At 44.5% G+C, this 24,217-nt stretch overlaps 1 protein-coding gene across 1 annotated transcript in view; it reads right to left on the bottom strand.

Moving 5' to 3' along the window:
- Positions 1 to 339: 339 nt before the first annotated feature.
- LOC134343534 (proton-coupled zinc antiporter SLC30A2-like) overlaps positions 340 to 24,217 on the bottom strand; it is a 58,394-nt gene continuing 34,516 nt past the window's right edge. Inside the window, exons 6-8 of the mRNA XM_063042282.1 lie at positions 15,920 to 16,025; positions 10,530 to 10,664; positions 340 to 485 (exon numbers count right to left, since the gene is read on the bottom strand). Coding sequence (XP_062898352.1) covers positions 340 to 485; positions 10,530 to 10,664; positions 15,920 to 16,025 — 387 coding nt within the window. The remainder of the gene's footprint in view (positions 486 to 10,529; positions 10,665 to 15,919; positions 16,026 to 24,217) is intronic.

Genomic DNA, 24,217 nt, shown 5'->3' with positions numbered 1-24,217 from the left:
CTTGATGTTTAGTATGAATTACAGCTGAACCTCTTGACCACGTTGCATGCTTTGATGCATTGACTTGCTGCCACGTGATTGGCCGATTAGATAATTGCATTAACAAGCAGGTGTGCAGGTGTACCTAATAAAATAGCCACTAAGTGTATATTGTTAAGGTAAAATAATACAAGCAATTTTTATTCAAATATGTTTACTATTGTTTGCTAGATTCTAGATAACCATCACATGCAGTCTCTTGAATTTGTTAACGGACAGTGGATGCCCTGAAGGCCAATTTAACTGCCTTTACTAAACATAGATAAGCTTATGAAAAAGACATAGGTGCTTAATATAATTTTAATCTTTGGGTTCCTGGCAGAAAGCACAATCTGGTTCTTGATCCAAATACTGCTCCAGTTGAATTGTGGCAGCGTGCACGTTAAAAGTGTCGTGTACCATCCGGGTAATTTCCTTGAGAACCTGTTGAGGATCCACTGTATCTACTGCGGATAACAGGAGAAGGATTAATTAAGTTCCATCAATGCGTTAAGTATTTACCAATAATTATTTCAGAGCAGGCTGGCAGACAAAATGCCTTAGGTCCCAAACCACCAGGTTCAGGAAAAATTGTAAGACCATAAGACCATAAGACCATAAGACAAAGGAGCAGAAGTCGGCCACTTGGCCCATCGAGTCTGCTCCGCCATTTTTTCATGAGCTGATCCATTCTCCCATTTAGTCCCACTCCCCGCCTTCTCACCATAACCTTTGATGCCCTGGCTACTCAGATACCTATCAATCTCTGCCTTAAATACACCCAATGACTTGGCCTCCACTGCTGCCCATGGCAACAAATTCTATAGATTCACCACTCTCTGACTAAAAAAACTTCTTCGCATTTCTGTTCTGAATGGGCGCCCTTCAATCCTTAGGTCATGCCCTCTCGTACTAGACTCCCCCATCATGGGAAACAACTTTGCCACATCCACTCTGTCCATTCTGTTATTACCCTACCACATCCACTCTGTTATTACCCCACCACATCCACTCTGTTATTACCCCATGACCGTCAGGCTCCTGAACCAGTGTGGATAACTTCACTCACCTCAACACTGAACTGATTTCACAACCTATAGACTCACTTTCAAGGACTCCACAACTCATGTTCTCAATATTATTTAGAGTTTTAAAGAGGATGCAGAGCAGGGGTTCCCAACCCTTTTTTATGCCATGGACCCCTCCCATTAATTGAGGGGTCCATGGGCCCCATGTTGGGAACCCTGATGCACAGGATGATTACCAGGATGCTGCCAGGACAGGACTAGACAGCATGTTTTATGACAACAGGTTGAGCGAGCTCGGGCTTCTCTCTTTGAAGCAAAGGAGGACGAGGTGACCTGATAGAGGTGTGCACAGACAGAGTAGACACCCAAAGACTTTTTTCTCAAGGCAGAAATGGCTCATACAAAGGGGGGTATAATTTTAATGCGATCAGAGGAAAGTATGGAAGGGATACCAAATGTAAATTCTTTATTCAGAGAGTGCTGGGCATATGGAATGCACTGCCAGGGATGGTGATAAATGTAGATAGGGGCATTTAAGAAACTCTTAGAGAGGCACATGAATGAGAGAAAAATGTAGAAAGATGGGTTAGATGGATCTTAGAGAAGGTTAAAAGGTTAGCACAACATTGTGGGCCGAAGGGCTTGAACTGTGCTGTAATATTCTATGTTCTATTGTTTATCTACTTCTTTATTATTTGCACAATTTGCCTTACATTACACACAAAACACTGGAGGAACCAGGCAGCATCTATGGATAAAAGTAAAAATTTTGGTCGGAGACCCTTCTTCAGGACTGCTGAAGGGTCTTGACCCGAAACATCGACGGTTTACTTTTTTCCATAGATGCTGCCTGGCCTGCTGAGTTCCTCCAGAACTTTGTGTGCATTTTTGGATCTCCAATATCTGTAGATCTTCTTTTGTTTTTTATTTGCACATTGGTTGTTTGTCAGTCTTTGTTTATGTATAGTTTTTCATATATTTTCCAGTAAATGTCTGCAAAAAAAAATTAATTTCAAGGTAGTATATAGTGACATATTTGTACTTTGATAACAAATTCACTTTGAACTTTGAACTTGGAAAATGTAGCTCACACAATATCGGCCTATTGAGTCTGCTCCGCCACTCAATCATGATCTGATCCAATTCTTCCAGTCATCCCCACTCCCCTGCCTTCTTCCCATATGTATCGGAGGGGTCGTGACTGTCACGTGACAGCACTGCCCATTACCTGGTCAAAAGACACGCTACCTGCCAATCAAGGTTTGACCCCTCCTCACCCATCAGTGCACACCTAACCATTGGCCCCTTTAATTAGCCTTGTACTTGGCCTCGGGCAGTTGGCTGTTGCAATCAGCTTAACTCGGCTGGCACCGAGCCATTCCCCCCCTGTGAATTACCTGGGCGGGACCCTCCAGCCCTACTGCATCATAAAGGGTGCCACGTGTGCTGGACCCTCTCTCTTTGCCATCTGAGGGACCACCCTGCTTCACTCCAGGCTGAGAACCGTGGAACAGCGCTGGAGAAATTATTGGTGAGCTGTGCATTGAATAGGGTTGAGAGTGTTGGTTATTGTCCCTAAAAGCAGAGAGCCGGGCCTGCACAGACTCAAGGGGTGGCGGGTATCGTATTGACTTTTCCCTTGGTTGTATGTGCGTGTGCGTGTACTTTGTTCCCACGCAATTTTCCCACGTTCGTTATTAATTGTCTGCGTGTGTTTTATTGCCGATCCGACTGCTGTAAATTCTGCGCGTGTGCGTGTTGCTTCTGTTGTCATTTTCCCGCATTTGCCTTCTGTAAATAAAATCCTTTACTACCAAGGCTGCGTGTCCAGAGTCCTTGCCTTTGAGACCCTACTGAATCTGTTTCTTCACTTACAACACCATACCCTTTGATGCCCTGGTTAATCAAGAACCTATCTATCTCTGCCTTAAATACACCCAGTGACTTGGCCTCCACAGCTGCTCATGGCAACAAATTCCAAAGATTTACCACCCTCTGACTAAAGATGTACATAGGACCATAGCACCCCTTCTGTCTACTAACCTATCTTTCCGATACACCATATATCCTTAGTTGTTCAGCTCCCAATGGCAGCCATCCTTTAGCCAAGTTTCAGAGATGGCCACAAAGTCATACTTGCCAATCTGTAGCTGAATTTCAAGATCGTCCATTTTATTTCCTATGCTGCGTGCATTCAAATACAACGCCTTCAGTCCAGTATTTGTTGCTTTCTGTTTTAACTGCACCACGCCTCTATTGCCCTGTAACTCATCCCACCGGCTGTGATTATGCCTCATCACAGGTGGAGGAATGGGTAGTGTTGAGGGAACAGAGAGCCTGCAGAGAGACTTGGATAGTTTCAGAGGAATGGGCAAAGAGGCGTCAAATGATTCCAGGGCAAGAGGGCACAACTTTAGGGTTGAAGGATATCCTTTTAGAACTGAGATGTGGAGAAATTACTTTAGTCAGAGGGTGGTAAATCTGTGGAATTTGTTGTCACGAGGGCTGTGGAAGCCAAGTAATTGGGTGTATTTAAGGCAGAGATAGATAGGTTCTTGATTAGCCAGGACATCAAAGGGTTTGGGGTGAAAGCAGGGGAGTCGGGATGACTGGAAGAATTGGATCAGCCCATGATTGAATGGTGGAGTTGACTTGATGGGCCAAGTGGCCTATTTCTGCTCCTATATATTGAGGCCAGTTCATTGGCTATATTTAAGAGGGAGTTAGATATGGCCCTTGTGGCTAAAGGGATCGGGGGGTATGGAGAGAAGGCAGGTACAGGGTTCTGAGTTGGATGGTCAGCCATGATCATACTGAATGGCGGTGCAGGCTCGAAGGGCTGAATGGCCTACTCCTGCACCTATTTTCTATGTTTCTATGTCTTATGGTCTTATCTCCTGCCTGTCCTTTCTATCATCTCTGTTGCACGCTATGTTTGATTTATTTCTGTTTTCCCCTTCCTCAGCCCTATCACTCCGGGTTCCCATCTACCTACCAAACTAGTTTAAACCCTTCCTAACAGCTCTATTAAACCTGCCTGCTCGGATATGGGACCCCTTTGCATTCAGGTGCAACCCGTCCTTTTTGTACAGGTCGTACCTCCCCCAGAAGGATCCGCAATGATCCAGGAATCTGAAGCCCTGCCCCCTACACCAGTCTCTCAGCCATGCATTAATATGCCTGATCATGCTATTCTTGCGCTCGTTAGCACGTGGCACAGGCACCAGTCCTAAGATTATTACCCTGGAGGTCCTGCTTTTCAGCTTCCTACCCAACTCTTCAGAACCTCCTCCTTTTTTCTACCTACGTCATTGGTACCAAAGTGTACCAAGACTTCTGGCTGTTCACCAGAATACTCTGAACCCAACCCAAGACATCCCATACCCTGGCACCTGGGAGGCAGCACATCCAGTGGATAACTGGTTGATCTGCTCTGATTCTGAGGAAAGAGGCATTAATTACAGGTTGTCGCTTGCAAGAAGTGCAATAAGACACTGGTTTGGACCAGAGCCAATGGTAAGCTGAGACGTGCTAGTCAGATAGTCCAGAGCCAACAAGGTCGAAACAACATTTAAATTGATAAGGAAGGGTACAAGAATGGGGGGCTTTGAATGCAAAGCAGAGAGAACTCCTGAGGCATACAATCGCAAGGAAGACACCCGTGCCAGGGGCTGGAAAAGATGGGTCAATTGTTTGGCCAACGGGAGATCCTCTCCAACAGTGTTGTAAATTGGAGAAGTGCTCTGAGTCAGTATTGGTACAGAGGGAACAGTGGAATTCATGTTTTAAGCTGTTGGCTGGGGTGGCGGGGGGGGGTGTCAACATACTTAAGCTGATATTGGCACAGAGACAATAAAGTGCAAGATTTGATTATTTAAGAGTTGTGTGGCGGATCTCCTAACCGAGATCAGTTGATGATAGTTAATACCAGAGCTTGATCTGTCCAATTGTATTCCTGGAATTGAAGGTTACAGGAAGAAGGAAGGACAATGGAGTTGAAGGGGATAATAACTCAACCATGGTAGAATGGTAGAGCAGACTCAATGGGCCAGATGGCCTAATACTGCTCCCACACCCAATAATGTTTTCTAATATAAACCAGTTTGAATTCAGCCCCTTTGCTATCATCCCTGGGAAGCAGAGACACAGCATCATGTTTTCTACAACAGCAAAGGCTTCAGGCAATTACAATTGCTTGCATACATTCTCCAAGATGTTAAGCAAGCACCTAGTTATGTTTCTGAATGGGACCATCAAGCACCAAGGATCAACTCTATTCCCATTTGGTGTAGACTTGCATGAATTAGGAGTTTGTTGTAGAGTGTTGGTCAGGGCACGACATACAACAAAAGAAACAACATTCAAGAACTATATAAAAAGTAAAGTTAGAGGTTAAAGTACAGATGTGGAATAACCTAATATCAGCATGTATTTACAATTGGAAGGCGGGATGGAGATACGTTTTCTCCTAAAAAGTGTAAGGAACTCCTTCACTACACTCGTCTGCAGGTCACCCTTGGGCAAGGTGCAGCACCTGCCTAGTGCCCCCACTCATGTGAAGCCATGGGAGCAGGTGGTGGATGGTATGAGCAGCCGGTGCAGATCACAAGTCCTGGTTGTGCGACCACTGATGCCATGCAGCAACGAAGAGCATCAAAATGGCTGGGGTCACCCACCTTGTAAAGGCACTGCCCAGAAGAAGGCAACGGCAAACCACTTCTGTAGAAAACTTTGCCAAGAACAACTGCGGTCAATCGCAAGACCATGATCGTCCACGTCATCCGACACAGCATGTGATGATGATGATATACTTACAAAGTAAACATAAGAGATTCTGCAGATGCTGGAAATGGAGAGGAGCACGTACAAAATGCTGGAGGGACTAAGCAGGTCAGGCAGCACTTTTCGAAACAGTCGACATTTTGTGCCGAGACCCTTCATCAGGACTGGGAAGGAAAGGTGAGGAAGCCAGAATAAGAAGTTTGGGGGTGGGGAATGGGTACAATCTGGAAGATGATAGGTAAAGCCGGGTGAGGGGGAAGGTAGGTGGGTGAGGGAGAGTGGGGGATGAAGTGAGATGCTGGGAGATGACTGGTGGAAAAGGTAAAGCTGAAGATGAAGAAGGAATCTGATAGGAGAGGAGAGTGGACCATCGAAGAAAGGGAAGGAGGAGGAGCACCGGAGGGAGGTAATAGACAGGTGAGGAGAAGGGTAGAGTAGGGAATGGAAGAATAGGAAAGTGGGAGGAGGAAAAATTATCAGAAGTTAGGAAATCAATGTTCGTGCAGGTCGGTGCTTATTCAAATGGAATGTAAGGCGTTGCTCCTCCAGACTGAGACTATGGAATACAACATGAACAACATTATGAAAAGTGGTTTGAGGTGTCTACAGTGCAGTGATGGCGGGGGGGGTGGGGTTTACAGATAGAGGGGGGCATGAGGTGCTAACTAGAATGGTTGATCAGGTTAAATTGCCTGGGGAAATAATCTTTTAAAAACGACCTGTTCCTTACACCAGAAGACTTGTCTGAAACACGCCACAAAGCAGAGTGCCATCACCACATAGTCAGTGGCAGCACCTCACCACATCTCCTCCCACACTCCTGCCTTTGATGTCAAATGAGATTTCTCTGCCTGAGAGGAATCATCACCTGACAAAAAAAGATCTGAACTTACCGAATGACAGAATTACAGACAGAATAAGATTGGTTCCCAGTGTCTTTTCATGTTCAAAGTACAAAGTAAATTTAAAGTACATATACTACCCTGAGATTCATTTTCTCGCAGGGATTCACAGAAACACAATGCAAAGCTCCACATGACTGGGATGTACAAACAACCAATGTGCAAACGGCAAGCTGTGCAAATACAAAAAATAGTAATGATAATAAATAAATCAGCAACATATATCAAGAACATAAGTTGTAGAGTCCTTAAAAGTGATTACATAGATTGAGGAATCAGTTCATTATTGAGGTGAGTGAAGACGTCCGCTCTGGTTCAAGATCCTGATGATCGAGGGGTGAGAACTGTTCGTGAACCTGATGGGTGTGGAACTTGAGACTCCTATGCCTCCTTCCTGATGGCAGCAGTGAGAAGAGAGCATGGCCTGGGTGGTGGGTCAACATTAACCAACATTATCCTGTCACAAGCTGTAGGAATAGGCGGCTGCATGACAGGACAAGTTGTGCAAAACCTCTGACAGAGGAACTAAGTGAAAAGTGTGGATTTTTGCACGCAATTTGAAGTTTGCTATAAAAAAAAGAACAAATATTCATTTATTCAGAGAGTGTTATCTTGCAGGTTGAGTCAGTGGTGAGGAAGGCAAGTGCAATGTTAGCATTCATTCCTAGAGGATTAGAAGAATATGCAAGGATGTAATGCTGAGGTTTTATGAAGTATTGGACAGATCACGCTTGGAGTATTATGAGCAGTTTTCTAAGAAAAGATGTGCTAGTATTGGGGAGGGTCCAGAGGAGGTTCACGAGAATGATTCCAGGAGTGAAAATGTTAACATGTGAGGAGCCCTTGATGGCTCTGGGCCTGTACTCACTGGAGTTTACAAGAATGAGAGGGGGATCTCATTGAAACCTACTGAATATTGAAAGGCCCAGATAGAGTGGATGTGGAGAGGATGATTCCTATAGTGAGGGAGTCTAGAACCAGAAGGCACAGTCTCAGAATATAAGAACATCCCTTTAGAACAGAGATGAGGAAGAATTTCTTTAGCCAGAGGGTGGTGAGTCTATGAAGTTCATTGCCACAGATGGCTGCGGAGGCCAAGTCACTGGATATGTTTAAAGCGGAGCTTGATAGGTTCTTGATTAGTAAGGACATCCAAGGTTATGGTGAGAAGGCAGAAGAATGGGGTTGAAAGGGATAATTTTTTACTCAGAGAGTGGTTCGTGCGTGAAATGCACTGCCTGAGTCAGTGGTGGGGGCAGATACACTAGTGAAGTTTAAGAGACTACCAGACAGGTATATGGAGGAATTTAAGGTGGGGGCTTATATGGGAGGCAGGGTTTGAGGGTCGGCACAACACTATGGGCCGAAGGGCCTGTACTGTGCTGTACTATTCTATGTTCTATGTTAAATCAGCTGTGATTGAGTGGAACAGAAGAGTCAACGGTATTATGGTCTTATGGTGCTCATGAAGGGCTAACAGTGTAGATATTGCCTTAATGAGTGGTGTTTATATGTTCTCCCCATGGGTTTCCTCCGGGTGCTCTGGTTTCCTCCCACTGTCCAAAGACTTACAGGTTAGGGTTAGTAAGCTGTGGGCATGCTACGTTGGCGCCAGAAGCATGGTGACACTTGCAAGCTGTTCCCTGCACACCCTGGGTGTAAACGACACATGTCACTGTATGTTGCGAGGTACATGTGGGAAATCTTTTAATCTTTATCTTTAAGTAAATAAAACATGGTGAGGTTGGGAGTGGACAGAAAGGACATGGATTAAGATGACTTTTTATTCTTACTGTCTCTGTACATACCTGGGTTATGTTGGTTCTTGATGCAAATGACACATTTCACCGTATGTTTCGATATACATGTGATAAATAAATCCAAATCTAAATTTAAGTAATTTGATAAGTCCACCGTATGAGGATGTAACGTGTTAGTAACAGCTATCTGTAGACCTGATAAATGTAAAAGTCCTGAGCTTCCTCTTAGTGACAACTTTGTGGTGAGTTTTCTACTACTAGTACGATGTGGTTTTGTAAAGAATGTCACACACAAAACGCTGGAGGAACTCAGCATCTATGGAGAGGGATAAATGATCAATGTTTTAAGCCTAGATCCTTCCTTAGGACGGGAAAGGAAAGGGGAAGACATCAGAATTAAAAGCTGGGGGAATGGGAAGGAGGACAAGGTGGTTAGTGATAGGTGTTACTGGGCCCTGGGACAGGGTCTGGCTGCTCGTTTCACTGATACCTCTGTTTAGAGCAACACACACAAAATGCTGGAGGAACTCCCCAGGTCATTTGCCTTCCCCCTTCCTTTCCAGTCCTGATGAAGCGTCTTGGCCCGAAACTTTGACTGTTTATTCATTTCCATAGATGCTGACTAACCTGCCGAGTTCCTCCAGCATTTCTTGTGCGTTCCTCTGGATTTCCAGCATCTGCAGGATCTCTTGTGTTTATGATTGTTAAGAATGGATTACTAAACTGAAATCCCATCACAGCAAATGGGAAATTAAATTCAGCTCAGCAGGGAAATGGACATTTCTAAATAGACATTGAACCCATGAACACTGCCTCACTACTTTTTTTGCACTACTTATTGAATTTAACTTTTTAAGATGTATATATACTTATTGTAATTTACAGTATTTATTGTTATGTATTACACAGTACTGCTGCCACACAACAAAAAGTTTCACTCCATATACGGGTGATATTAAACCTGATTCTGATTCCAAAATCATGGGTGAAAATACTAGTCATAGTAATGGTAACCATGAAACCACTAGTTATCACAAAAACATGTGTAATTTATTAACAATCCCCAGGATAGAACATGTGAGGCTTTTACCTGGTCTGGGTTAAACACAGCACATGACCTACGTAATTGTGGTTGAGAGTTTGATTCTATTGTGATTAGTTGTGCAGTTGGTTGAGCTACAGTCCAATGCAGATAAAGAGTTATAACAGAAGTTCACGACGGATTTGGGTGGGGACACAGTCAGGAATTTTACACTATTAACGAAGACCCAAGTTCCACTCATGAGTGGCATAGAAAGGGTAAATGCTTGCTGGCTTTCCCCCCTCAGGTTGGGTGAGACAAGAATTATAGGTCATAGTTTAGGGTGAAAAGTGAAATATATCGTAACTATATGAGCTATGTGGTGTGGCACATGGCCAAGTGGTTAGGGCGTTGGACTAGCAATCTGAAGGTCGTGGGTTCGGGCCTCGGCCGAGGCAGTGTGTGTGTCCTTGAGCGAGGTACTTAACCACACAATGCTCCAGTCTACCCAGCTGAGAATGGGTACCGGCAAAAAAAAATGCTGGGGGTTAACTTCGCGATAGACTGGCGTCCTATCCGGAGGGGAGTCTCGTACTCTCAGTCGCTTCACGCCACGGAAACCGGCGTAAGCACCGGCCTGATGGGCCACAAGGCTCGTGACAGACTTTAATCTAAAAACTCCAAAGACCTCATGCCTGGGAGAGGAAGAATCTTTACCAAGATCTATGAAGTCGTGTGGTGAAAGCCTCAAAGTTGATCAACCTTCTGTAGAGGCTGGCCAAAGAAAACCTGGTGACACGACCTTGAAGCTGACCCCAAGAAGATGGGCCATACCTGGGGACAACTTGAACGACCAGCTCAGGACAGAGGAATCCGGAGAGCTGCTGTTGGTGGCTGATACCCCAGCAGGGGTGATGGGATTAAGTAAATCGATAAGAAGGTGAGTTGGACTGAAATGACAGCAGGTCCTGCTGAGTGAATGAAGCCAAATCACTGAATTGAAATGCATGATACAGACCTGTAGCAACATGAACTGAGAGAACAATCTGGTTCATGCTCAGAGCCCAGAGGTGAAGACTGTGTAATGTTCTCACTCCATTCACCGCCAGGATTTCTTCTTTCACCGCATTATAATTCAATCCAATCGGTGCACCTAGTTAAAGGCAACAGAAATTTGTGATTAAAATGTTTTCATCATCTGAACGTATACTACATGACATAAAAGTATTTAATACACAAACACGCAAATGACCACAGGTTCCATGGTTTTCTTTGTTTCATGGCTATCTGTGGGGAAGATGAATCTTTGGGTTGTATAGTGCATCTGTACTTTAATAATAAATGTACTTTAAATCCTTTAAATTACATCACTGTCATTCAACTAATCAGCAGAAGTGACAGATCCAAGTAATAGCATGAAGTAAACTTGGCGCTGAATGCCCTCAAAAACTGTGAAGTTGCATTTTGAATTCAGGAGGAATGTGTCTCCTCTGCACCCATTCATCATCAACAACTCTACAGTTAGCCCTGTTTCAACGTTCAGGTTTCTGGGCGTCATTATTTCACAGAAACTCATGCGGAAAAAGCACATCTCCTTCATTAATGAAAAGGCTCAGCAGCGGATGTACTTCTTGTGGCAGTTGGTAAAATCCCATCCTCCCCAGAACATACTGGTGCATTTCCACACTGACATCGTAGAGCACATTGGCATATCAGCTATTACTATCTAGTTTGGTGCAGCATCCTCTCACGGTATGCAAAAACTACAGCAAACTATCCAGGACAATGAAGCTGGCAAGAAAAATCATTGCAGACGCTACCTTCCCTTGCCAACTGCCTTTTTCCAAAACTCTCTTCTGATGCGTGGTAGCTGAAATGAAGCATTAAAGTTTAAAGTGCCCATTATAATCCCCATCCAATTCTGAACTAAACAATTAAACATCCCACTGTATTGTAGTCAGTGAAAGCAGAGAGGAGGCCAATCTAATAACATCAGTTTCCTGCCTGCTGGTATGAATATCGATTTCTCAAACTTCAGGTAATGATCCCCCCCCCAACCCCCTTCACCAGTTCCCATCCCTTTTTCCTCTCTCTCCTCATCTCCTTGCCCATCCATCACCTCCCCTGGTGCTCCTCCTCCCTTTTCTTTCTTCCATGGTCTTCTGCCTTTTTCACCAATCAACTTCCCCGCTCTTTACTTCATCCCTCCTCCTCCCAGTTACACCTATCACCTTGTGTTTCTCCCTCCCCCCCCCCACCTTTTAAATCTACTCCTCAGCTTTTTCTCTCCAGTCCTGCGGAAGGGTTTCAGCCCGAAACGTGGACTGTACCCTTTTCCGTAGATGTTGCCTGGCCTGCTAAGTTCCTCCAGCATTTTGTGTGTGTTGCTCAGATTTCCAGCACCTGCAGATTTTCTCTTGTTTGTGAGATCAGTTTCCTGCCTCACTGAAGTCCAGAATTACCTTTCACCATGCTCCTACATATACAGTATGTGGTATAGTGGTTAGTGCAATCGTTTTACTGTGCCAGTGATCACTGATCGGGGCTCAAATCTGCCACTCTCTGAAAGGAGTTAGTACATTTTCCCTGTGATCACGTGGGTTTCCCCTAGGTGCTCCTGTTTCCTCCCATGTTCCGAAAATTCATAGTTAGGATTAGTGATTTGTGGCTATGCCATATCAGCATCGGAAGTGTGGTGACACCTACAGCTGTCCCAACACTATCTTCGCTGATTTAATTTGACACAAAGGACGTATTTCAATGTGTTTCAGCGTACATGTGATAAATAAAGCTAATCAACTGTTTCTTAACCAAAGACACAAGAAACATAGTTTAGAAAATTCAGGAAATACGCGTAGGCACAAAAGATCATTATATTCTGATTAATCCTGTTAAGCTTTCCTCCAATCATTTCTTTCTCCAAATACTGTACAAATTTGTATCTTGAGTACATTTATATATTTGATTGAATGAATTCACCTGACAATTTACTAAAAAAAATACAACTATCAATTAATCCTTAAACCAATATTTTAAATGCTAAATAGCTCCGTAAAAATGTCTCAGGTGTGAATTTTAAATGCAAAAGATTCTACAGATGCTGAAATTCTAGAGCAACACACACAAAATGCTGGATCATTAAAGTTTAAGATGCCCATTCTGTTAAGATTACATGGTGCTTGAATGCAGCAGCTCCTGTGGGGTCACCCAAAGGTGTTATTGGAGCCGGAACTGGTGCGGACCATGATGCTGCCAGAGAGCCATTGGTGCACAGAGAAGGTGTGTAGTCTAACAGCAAGTGATCGTCTTCGTCACCTTTCTTGTGATCGCAGGACCCGCTTGGGCATTGGTGGTGTGGAAGGTTGCAAGTCCAATTCATTGGTTTATTGGTGAATGACGGTGGGGGAGCTACATGGCCCTGGCTGTAGCGAGGGCCAGGTCGAATGCCGATATGTTGCCTGTTGGCAGCCACCCGGGGGAGGCAGGATTGGGCACTCCACCACAGTGCCAGAGATGGTGTGGTGCAGAGTCCATGCTGGAGATGCTGCTCAGTGTTCGGCTCAGCAGAAGGCAAGCTGAATTGTGTTCAACTGAGGACTGCTACAACACTTATGGACTCGGGGACTTGAACTATATATATTTTGTGTGTGTGTGTGTGTGTGTGTGTGTGTGTGAGAGAGACTTTATTTTACTGCTATTTTATGTGCGCTATATGTGCTTTGTGCTGTGCACGACTGTTGGTACTGTGTTTTGCACCTTGACCCTGGAGTAACACTATTTCTTTTGGCTCTATTCATGGGTATTCATGTATGGCTGAATGACAATTTAAAGTTAAACTTGAACAGTTTATTCCTCATTGAATTCTGAACAGAATGCTCTGTAATAATACTTCCCATCCAATTTTCCACTGTAATGTAATTAGTGAAAACAAAGAGGTGGCCAATCCAATAATATCACAAACAAGAGAAAAATCTGCAGATGCTGGAAATCAAAGTAATACGCAGAAAATGCTGGAGGAACTCAGCAACCTAGGCAGCATCTATGGAAAAGAGTGAACAGTCAACGTTTCAAGCGGAGACCCTTCATCCTTCCTGCTGAAGAGTCATTTTTGCCAATTCTGCTCAGGGGTGGGGGTGTTAATCACGACCGGAACATAGGTGATAAGTGGCTAATACACTAAATTTCGTTTCTATAAGGGTTTATCTAATGAGTTTAATATTAAACACACAGCGCATACTTTCCTCGCATGAATATAGTGATAAGTCAATTATCAGGGGAGGACAGGGGAGCTTGAAGTAAGTGTTGAACGAACTTCCAGTAGAAGTGGTACAGGCAGGTTCGATATTATCATTTAAAGAAAAATTGGATAGGTATATGGACAGGAAAGGAATGGAGGGTTATGGGCTGAGTGCAGGTCGGTGGGACTGGGTGAGAGTAGCGTTCGGCACGGACTAGAAAGGCAGAGATGGCCTGTTTCCGTGCTGTAATTATCATATGGTTATATGGTTATATAAGTCACTTAGAAGTCAATAGCATCATAACATTTTAAGTAACGTTTGGATATTAAACACACAGCACCTATTTTCCCCGTATGAACACATAAAATCATTGCAACACACCAGTATCGCTGAATCAGTGGGAGCCCCGGGCTTGTTTCCCTGCAACAAGACGGTCCCATCGAGGGGTGCTAGGAGACAGCGATACTCGAAGGAGGTTCCTTATGTCCAGTCTATTCCGCAATTTAGTTTTCGTTGCATTCAATGCAGAGATATGTTGGAAATGGAAGCAACGTTTTCAGTGTTTTCGTGGCTATCTCAGGATATTCAGCCTTGACTTTGATTCAGAATGCCGGCAGAGATGTTATGTCAAACATACGTTTCAGCCCACGCTGACATGGATGGCACGTGGGTAATAACCTCGCATGCATTTAAGCTCAACAGTGGGCGTGACAGGGAATGAGGAAAGGTGCAGCCGACTCATATCGCCAAATCATATCATTTCCTCACGGCCTGGTAGCACATTCTTTGCGGCCCGGTACCGGTCCGTCGCCCGGTGGTTGGGGACCACTGGCCTACAGGACCATTCAACGTTTCAAATATTCATCAACCAAAAAGACAGGAAAGAGATTTAGAGAATTTAGTTCAAAAGTTCATTGTAATTTGATTGATCCTCAATCTTTTCTCCAGTTCCTTTGCTCTCCAAATACACGTTTGTTTGCATCTTGGGTCCATTTACTGATTTGTTTGAATGAGTTCGCCTGACAAATTACTGAAAAAGAATCTAATTGTCATCTTAATCCTTAGACCCTTAGTTTAAATGTTTGGTAACTCCTTAAACCATCCCCAGTTTGGATTTTAAGCTCAATCTGCAGGTGCTGGAAATACAAAGCAACACACACATATGTTACGAACCCACAGGTTTCATTTACTGTGGACTGTCATTTTAAGAGCGCCTAAGTGAGGCGGGACTACGTTGTTGTTCACTGACTGACTTGCAGCTTGTTTAACTTTAAAACAAGTACACAGACAGTCGCGGTCAGAAATCAGTTGTGTGTGTGTGTGTGTGTGTGTGAGAGAGAGAGACTGACTGACTCACTCACTCACTCACTCACTCACTCACGGGAAGCCGGTAGCTTCAGCTCGTCACAGCTGGGGCTTGGAACTCTCTTACGCCCACAAGGGTTGGTTAAACATCGGCACGGAGTGCATAACAGAACGTGTGTCTGTCACTTCGTATAATCCAAAGGAGTGGATTTTTTGGGATATCCTGTTGAGACCATTTATGTGTTAACCCTTGCCTGGGTATGTTGTGTGGTAATCCCTTAAAGACGATATCCCTGTGACAGATCACTTTCGGTGATAATTCGTGTGTGGATTTGGACGACACGACAGACAAGATCTACAGTGACTGTTATCTTGTTTTACCATCGTGGAATCTGTGGAATACTTCATAACCACATTTTCTCTACGTTTCACCCTGGATTACAATTATCTCTCTCCTATCATACATTCCGCAGATGAACTGAACTTTCATACTTTACCATCTCAAGACCCTAAGCTTTGTTTCCCCAAGCTTACCTTAGATTGGGAGCTATATTACACACATACATACACGTAACACTGTCAACATTTGTTTATCTTGGTTAAGTTACGATATTATAAGTAGATGTTAATAAAGATAGTGGTTTTAACATTAAAACCTGACTCAGTGTGAAATCTCTTGCTGCTGGTTTATTTCTAAAACGTTACAGTTCGTAACACATAGTGTTGGAGGAGAGCGGAAGGTCTGTAAACGTTGCTGCCTGGGCTGCTAAGTTCCTCCAGCATTTTGTGTGTGCGTGTTGCTCAGATTTGAACTTGTTACTACAACGAATTGAACAAAAATGAAAATGGTAGAACTGAGAATTACCTTCCATCAGCACCAACAAGATATCCCGCAGGACTTTGATAGTTGTTCCTAACACTAACACTGAGAAAATAAAGGTGCATATAGGGTCCACTATTTTGTATTCCGGCTGGAAAAGACAAGGAAAATGTTAATTCATGATGATTATTGGATGTTTCTATGAAGTATATCATTCCTCACTACAACTGTATGCTTCAAATTGCTTTGATCTCTGAACCACTAATAGGCCTCCTCTTATTGTTGGTCAAAAGGTACCATCACCATCATCATTATGTGCCATGTCATGTGACATGGGTGATCATGGTCTATGACCACAATTGTTCTCGGCAAATTTTTCTACAGAGTTGGTTTGCCATTGCCTTCTTCTGGTCAGTGTCTTTACAAGACAGGTGACCCCAGCCATTACCAATACTCTTCAGAGATTGATTGGCATCAGTGGTCGCAGAACCAGGACTTGTGTTATGCACCGGCTGCTCATACGACCGTCCACCACCTGATCCCACGGCTTCACGTGACCCTGTCCGGAGGGCTAAGCAAGTGGTTAGGGTGACCTGTGGGCTACTGGAGGGAAGGAGAACCGCCTTTGGTAGAGACATATCTCCACCTCACTACCCTAATAAGGCACCAAGAGGCCCAATAGGCATGTATCTTTCGTTCTTGTGGAGATGCTCCTGATCTATCCTTACAATTGGCAACTAGAGGACTCAGGTTAAAAGGTGTGAAGACATGATTAAAGATCAGCTTTTCTGTCACTTGTACAGAACTGATGTAAGACATGAACAGATATAAGAAAGTTTTAGCACATTGGCCTTCATAAATCGAAGTATTGAGTACAGGAGATAGGATGTTTGTTGAGACTGTATAAGACATTGGTGAGGCCTAGTTTGGAGTATTGTGTGCAGTTTTGGTCTCCTACCCACAGGAAAGATGTAAATAAGGTTGAAAAATTACCGAGAAAGTTTACAAGGATGTTGCTGGATTGGAGGACCTGAGTAATAAGGAAAGATTGAATAGGTTAGGAATTTATTTATCTGAATGAAAACAATCAAGAGGATATTTGATGAAGATATGCAAAATTATGGAGGGTATAGATAGGGTAAATGCAGGTAGCCTTTTTCCACTGAGGTTGGGTAGGACCACAACCAGAGGTCATGGGTTAAGGCTGAAAGGTGAAAGGTTAAGGGGAAATTGAGGGGAAACTTCTTCACTCATTGGGTGGTGAGAGTGTGGAACAAGCAGCTGGCGCAAGTGGTGAATGCAAGCTCAATTTCAATGTTTAAGGGAAGTTTAGACAGGTATATGGATGGTAGGGGTATGGAGGGCTGTGGTCCCACAGCAGGTCGATGGGAGTAGGCAGCTTAAATGGTTTGGCATGGTCTAGATGTGCTGAAGGGCCAGTTTCTGTGCCATAACTTTTGATTACTCTATGACTCAATGTAATGCCAGGGTGCCTAAGACTTTTGCACAATACTGTCATAATTTTATGTATTGCACTGTACTACTGCCACAAAAACAAAACCAATTTCATGACATGTGAGTGACGGTAAACCTGATTCTGATACAGGTCTCTGTTGTGGACTGAGAGTGGGAAGGGGGCAAGGAGAGGGGAATCATGATTGGGAAAAGCCGAAGGGAGAGGGGAGGGAGCGGGAAGCACCAGAGAGATATTCTGTAATGATCAATACACCAATTGTTTGGAATCACATGACCTTGTCCAGTGTCTCAGGGTTGTCTGTGTCTGCACCTACGCCACACCCCACCCCTGCAAACAGTCTCACACCCCTCCCATGGTGCTCCACACTCACTATTCTCAATATCTTTACTCCCGCCAGATTTACAAACTGTGCAGAGGTCTTAGGCACACTAGCTATATATATGTGCCACTGACATTTGCACAGCTCTGTACAGAAAAACACTGAAACGTGCAGTGAAGTACATTATTAGCATCAACAACCAACACTGTCCGAAGATGTGCCTGTAAGTGCACTGTGCTTCTGGTGCCAACAGAGCATGTCCACAACTAACTCACCTTAACCCATAAGTGTCTGAAATGTGGGGGGAAGTCGGAGCACCCAGAGGAAACTCACATGGGAGAACGCACAAACTCTTTTGCAGACAACAGCGGGAATCGAATTGCGGTCGCTGATTGCCGACGGTCAAGTGTGGAAGGGGTACTGCGAGGACCGGTCAGTGGATCACCGGATTGGATGTCCGTCTGTGACCCTAGGCACAGGAGTCGGTGTGCCCGGAGTTCATGGCCTGGAGTTCGGGGCTAGACCTGGGGTCAATACGGAAGATCGAAGCCCGATGGTTGATCTGAAGTCCAGAAGTTGAAGCCTGGTGACCCGGGCTCCGGATCTACCTGTCTGAAATCCACTGGGGAAGTCAGAGGCCCGTTGTCTATGAGTCTGCAAGTCTAATGGAGGTTAGGGGCCCAGCAACTTGTCCTGGGGCTGGAGGCCTCTGTGTGGATGTGTGGGTGGAAAGGAGGAAAGAGGTTTGTTTTGGTGTTATTATTTTGTTGCCTGTGTGTTCTGAGTTGCTCTGCTCAACATTGTGGGCATTTTATGTTGGCGCCGGAATGTGTGGCAACACTTGTGGGCTGCCCCCGGCACATCCTTAGATCGTGCTCATTGATAACGCACTTCACTGCACGCTTCGATGTATCCGTGATAAATAAATGAATCTGAATCTGATCCGATTCTGAGTTTGAGACAGCCAAAAAATTTACTCAGTCATATCAGAGTGTAATTTTCTGAGAAAACGTAAGCAGTGGTGGTGAACTTTAACTATCAATTTATCTCCAGTTTATGAGCATTTCAGCATTGCTATAGTAAAGGCATCCGTTAGTCTTGTGAGACCATGGATTTGCGCCTGGAAAGTCTTCACTCTCCAGGGCGCAGGCCTGGGCAAGGTTGTATGGAAGACTAGCAGTTGCCCATGCTGCAAGTCTCCCCTCTCCATGACACCAATGTTGTCCAAGAGAAGGGCATTAGGACCCATGCAGCTTGGCACCAGTGTCGTTGCAGAGCAATGTGTGATTAAGTGCCTTGCTCAAGGACACAACACATTCCCTCGGCTGGGGCTCGAACTCATGACCTTCAGGTCGCTAGTCCAATGCCTTAACCGCTTGGCCACGTGCCCATCCAGCATTGCTACAGAATCAGTATTGTAGTGGTTAGCATAACGCTTTACAGTGCTGGTGATCTGGGTTCAATTGCCGTCCCCGCTGTCGATAAGGAGTTTGTACGTTCTCCCTGTGACCACGTGGATTTCCTCTGGGTACTCGGGTTTCCTCCCATGTCTCAGAGATGTACAGGTCAGTGAGTTGTGGGCATGCTATGTCAGTGCCAGAAGCATAGCGACACCTGCAGGCTGCCCCCAACATATGTCGGACTGTGCAGGTCAGAGACGCAAACAATGCATTTCACTGCGTGTTTCAAATGTACATTTAACAAATGCAGCTAATCTTTAACTTCTAATCGCCATGGTAACAGAACATAGAACAGTAACCACAGGAACACACACACTTTGGCCCACAATGCTATGCTGAACCAATTAAATTTGTAATCAAATGGCTCATTCCTCCTGCCCACACCATCTTTCATTCATGTGCCTATCTAAACGTCTCTTAAAAATCCATGACCTACCGCCCCAGGCAGCGCATTCAAGGCACCCACCACCCTCTGTGGAAAAAGATTTACCCCTCATATTTCCTTTAAAATTACCCCCCTCACCTTTCATGAATGTAAAAATTCACCAAACTTTTGAATAATACAGAGAACTAGAGGAAGGAATTAAGTGATTGTTAAGGTGTCCATATATACTTACTATTTAAATAATTGAAAGCCAATGTTTATTTTACAGGTAAACCTTCCCTAGATGCACAGAAACTACCTTAGCTCATTTAATGAATACCATTTGTAGGTATTGTAACAAAATTCCTAACTATGCTGTTTATCTATTTTATTTTTTTTAAATCTACCTTTGTCATTCTACAGACACTAATATCAAGAAATAAAAATTGACCTCTAATTTGAGATTTTCTTTTGTTTCTAAGTATTAGCACAGATAATCCTAGAGTTACAAAATGCAAGTGATAGAGCTGTATAGAGGTGTCAATAGAGCATGCCCACAACTCACTCACCCTAACCAGATGTCTTTTTTAATATGGGAGGAAATCAGAGCTCCCGGGGGAAACCCAGGAGGAAATACAAACTCCTTACAGACAGGGCGGAAATCCAATCCCAACTGGTGATTGGCAATCCCTGTCGCTATAAAACAATTGAGGTAACTGCTATGATACCATTCCACCCCAATCTTATAGCAAAATATAACAAATGCGATAGAAATCAAGAAATGTTGTATGTGGCGTGTATAGGCTGTGGGGCCTGTGCTGGAGAGTGGCGAATGAGCCAACGTTTGGCCATTGCTGGAGCACACTTGGAGCCGATTCGATGCGGCATAACTGAGGCGAGGCAGAGTCAAGGCAGAGCCGGGAAAGATCCAAGGTTTGATCGTTTTAAGCGCCAGGCTGAACTGGACGGGTCGGGTGCAAGCCGAACTGAGGTGGCTGGGCACTGGGCTGAGTGCACATGGAAATGGCAGGGAGGGCCCGGTCCAGAAGTGAGGAGTCTCTCGAGGTTTGAACAAATGAAGTGGTGGGCCAGATTTAAAAGGTCAGGGAGTTGAGGCTGGAGGCACAGCCTGGGCCAGTTCTGCTTGCTGCTCCATGACGTTTACTTGGCTCTGCGCTGAACTGAGGCTGTGGTCTGCTGTGGCTGCAGCAATGCCTGGCTCCGCGTCTGTGGACTCATTTTCGTTCGGAATGCTATTTGCTTACTTTTAGTGTTTACTAGGGGTACAGTGCTGCCGAAGCTCACCGGAGCACTGCTCCAGCACCTCTACTAAACAAAAGTCAAAATTAACAAGTGGGGAATTTAACAGCGGCCGCATATTAAATAGAGGGAATTTTACGGAAGCAGGGGTTGGGGAGAGGGGCTGGTGGCTGGTGGGGAAAATACCACTAACAACATTAGGATGTAGGGTGTAAGTTGAATCAAGAGTTAAAATTGGCATGTCACAAAGGTAATGCTACAGTTGTTATGGGGGACTTCAACATGCAGGTAGACTGGAGGAATCAGTTTGGTACTGGACCCCAAGAAAGGGAGTTGTGGAGTCCCTCCGAGATGGATTCTTAGAACAGCTTGTACTGGAGCCTACCAGAGAGAACACAATTCTAGATTTAGTGTTGTGCAATGAACTGGATTTGATCAGGGACCTCGAGGTAAAGGAGCCATTAGGAGGTAGTGACCATTATATGATAAGTTTTAATCTACAATTTGAGAGGGAGAAGGGAAACTCGGAAGTGTCAGTATTACAGTTGAACAAAGGGAACTATGGTGCTATGAGGGAGGATCTGGCCAAAGTTCAATGGAACAATACCCTAGCAGGGATGACAGTGGACAGCAATGGCAAGTGTTTCTGGGAATAATGCAGAAGGTGCAGGATCAGTTCGTTCCAAAGAGGAAGAAAGATCCTAAGGGGAGTAAGGGGAGGCTGTGGCTGACAAGGGAAGTAATGGACAGTATAAAAATAAAAGAGAAGTATAACATAGCAAAGATGAGTGGGAAGCCGGAGGATTGGGAAACTTTTAAAGGGCAACAGAAGGTAACTAAAAAGGCAATACACAGAGAAAAAATGAGGTACGAAGGCAAACTAGCCAAGAATATAAAGGAGGATAGTAAAAGTTTCTTTAAGTACGTGAAAAGGAAAAAAATAGTTAAGACCAAAATTGGGCCCTTGAAGTCAGAAGCGGGTGAATTTATTATGGGGAACAAGGAAATGGCAGACGAGTTGAACAGGTACTTTGGATCTGTCTTCACTAGGGAAGACACAAACAATCTCCCAGATATAATAGCAGCCAAAGGACCTAGGGTAATGGATGAACTGAAGGAAATTTATATTAGGCAGGAAATGGTGTTGGATAGGCTGCTGGGTCTGAAGGCTGATAAGTCCCCGGGACCTGATGGTCTGCATCCCAGGGTACTTAAGGAGGTGGCTTTAGAAATCGTGGACGCATTGGTAATCATTTTCCAATGTTCTATAGATTCAGGATCAGTTCCTGTGGATTGGAGGGTGGCTAATGTTGTTCCTCTCTTCAAGAAGGGAGGAAGAGAGAAAACAGGGAATTATAGACCGATTAGCCTGATGTCGATGGTGGGAAAGATGCTGGAGTCAATTATAAAAGATGAAATTACGACATATCTGGATAGTAGTAACAGGATTGGTCCGAGTCAGCATGGATTTACGAAGGGGAAATCGTGCTTGACTAATCTTCTGGAATATTTTGAGGATGTAACTATGAAAATGGACAAGGGAGAGCCAGTGGATGTAGTGTACCTGGACTTTCAGAAAGCCTTTGATAAAGTCCCACATAGGAGATTAGTGGGCAAAATTAGGGCACATGGTATTGGGGGCAGTGGACTGAAAATTGGCTGGCTGACAGAAAACAAAGAGTAGCGATTAACGGGTCCCTTTCGGAATGGCAGGCGGTGACCAGTGGGGTAACGCAGGGTTCAGTGCTGGGACTGCAGCTGTTTACAATATATATTAATGATTTAGATGAGGGAATTGAAAGTAACATTAGCAAATTTGCCGATGACACAAAGCTGGGAGGCAGTGTGAAATGTGAGGAGGATGTTATGAGAATGCAGTGCGACTTGGACAGGCTGGGTGAGTGGGCAGATGCATGGCAGATGCAGTTTAATGTGGATAAATGTGAGGTTATCCACTTTGGTGGTAAGAACGGGAAGGCAGATTATTATCTAAATGGAGTCAAGTTGGGAAAAGGGGAAGCACAATGAGATCTAGGTATTCTTGTACATCAGTCACTGAAAGCAAGCATGCAAGTACAGCAGGCAGTGAAGAAAGCTAATGGCATGCTGGCCTTCATAACAAGGGGAATTGAGTATAAGAGCAAAGAGGTCCTTCTGCAGCTGTACAGGGCCCTGGTGAGACCACACCTGGAGTACTGTGTGCAGTTTTGGTCTCCAAATTTGAGGAAGGACATTCTTGCTATTGAGGGAGTGCAGCGTAGGTTCACAAGGTTAATTCCTGGGATGGCGGGACTGTCATATGTCGAAAGATTGGAGCCACTGGGCTTGTATATTCTGGAATTTAGAAAGCTGAGAGGGGATCTTATTGAAACATATAAGGTTATTAAGGGATTGGACATGCTGCAGGCAGGAAGCATGTTCCCACTGACGGGTGAGTCCAGAACCAGAGGCTACAGTTTAAGAATTAGGGGTAGGCCATTTAGAACGGAGTTGAGGAAAAACTTTTTCACCCAGAGAGTGGTGGATATATGGAATGCTCTGCCCCAGAAGGCTGTGGAGGCCAAGTGTCTGGATGCTTTCAAGAAAGAGATGGATAGAGCTCTTAAAGATAGTGGAATCAAAGGTTATGGGGATAAGGCAGGAACTGGATACTGATTGTGGATGATCAGCCATGATCACAGTGAATGGCGGTGCTGGCTCGAAGGGCCGTATGGCCTACTCCTGCACCTATTGTCTATTGCCTATTGATATTTGATCGTTTTTGGTGAAATCCTGGAGCTGTGACTGTTTCATGAAATTCCTCCTCGCTCGACCCGTTGTCCCAGCATACCCTGCTGTAGCCTCCCGCCATTTCACAGATCCTCAGTCTCTCTCCAGCGCTCGTTGTTTGAGCATTGTTCGCCGAGAAAATAAACATCTTAGATCTTTTGAAAAGTGGCATGTCGCATGCCGAAGTGGGCCAGAAGGTCGGTAAGAATGAATCAAGCATTCGCACAATAAAGCAGAAAGAAGCTGAACTTCGTGGAAGTGTTAGTGCTACCCCTACAATGGCAAAAATGGCCTCTCTGGTTCATAATAAAGTGCTTGCAAAGACTGAGAAAGCATTAAGTGTGTGGCTAGAGGACATGTTACAGAAGCATATCCCTGTTGATGGCAAAATTATGCGTGAAAAACCACTTAGCCTCTATGAGCACTATGAGACAGGGTTGAGGAGAGCGAGTGGAAGGAGTTTAAGGATAGTAAGGGATGGCTGGCTAGCTATGTAAAGTGCTACAGCCTCAAGAACTTAAAGATCACGGGAGAATTGGCATGGCAGATGTACCAAGTATCCTATTATGGAGCCGATCGAAGTACACGCTTGAAGTCTCTCAGAAAAAAAATTGTTGATCACAGACTATCAAAAGTACACACTGCTGCTCTAAGTGTTGAAAATATAGCTAGTGAAGATGCTCTTGGAAAATTA

Source organism: Mobula hypostoma, chromosome 1, assembly GCF_963921235.1.
Source record: "Mobula hypostoma chromosome 1, sMobHyp1.1, whole genome shotgun sequence".
Lineage (NCBI taxonomy): Eukaryota > Metazoa > Chordata > Chondrichthyes > Myliobatiformes > Myliobatidae > Mobula > Mobula hypostoma.
The sequence above is the reverse complement of the archived record's forward strand: the minus strand, read 5'-3'. Positions and strand labels throughout refer to the sequence as shown.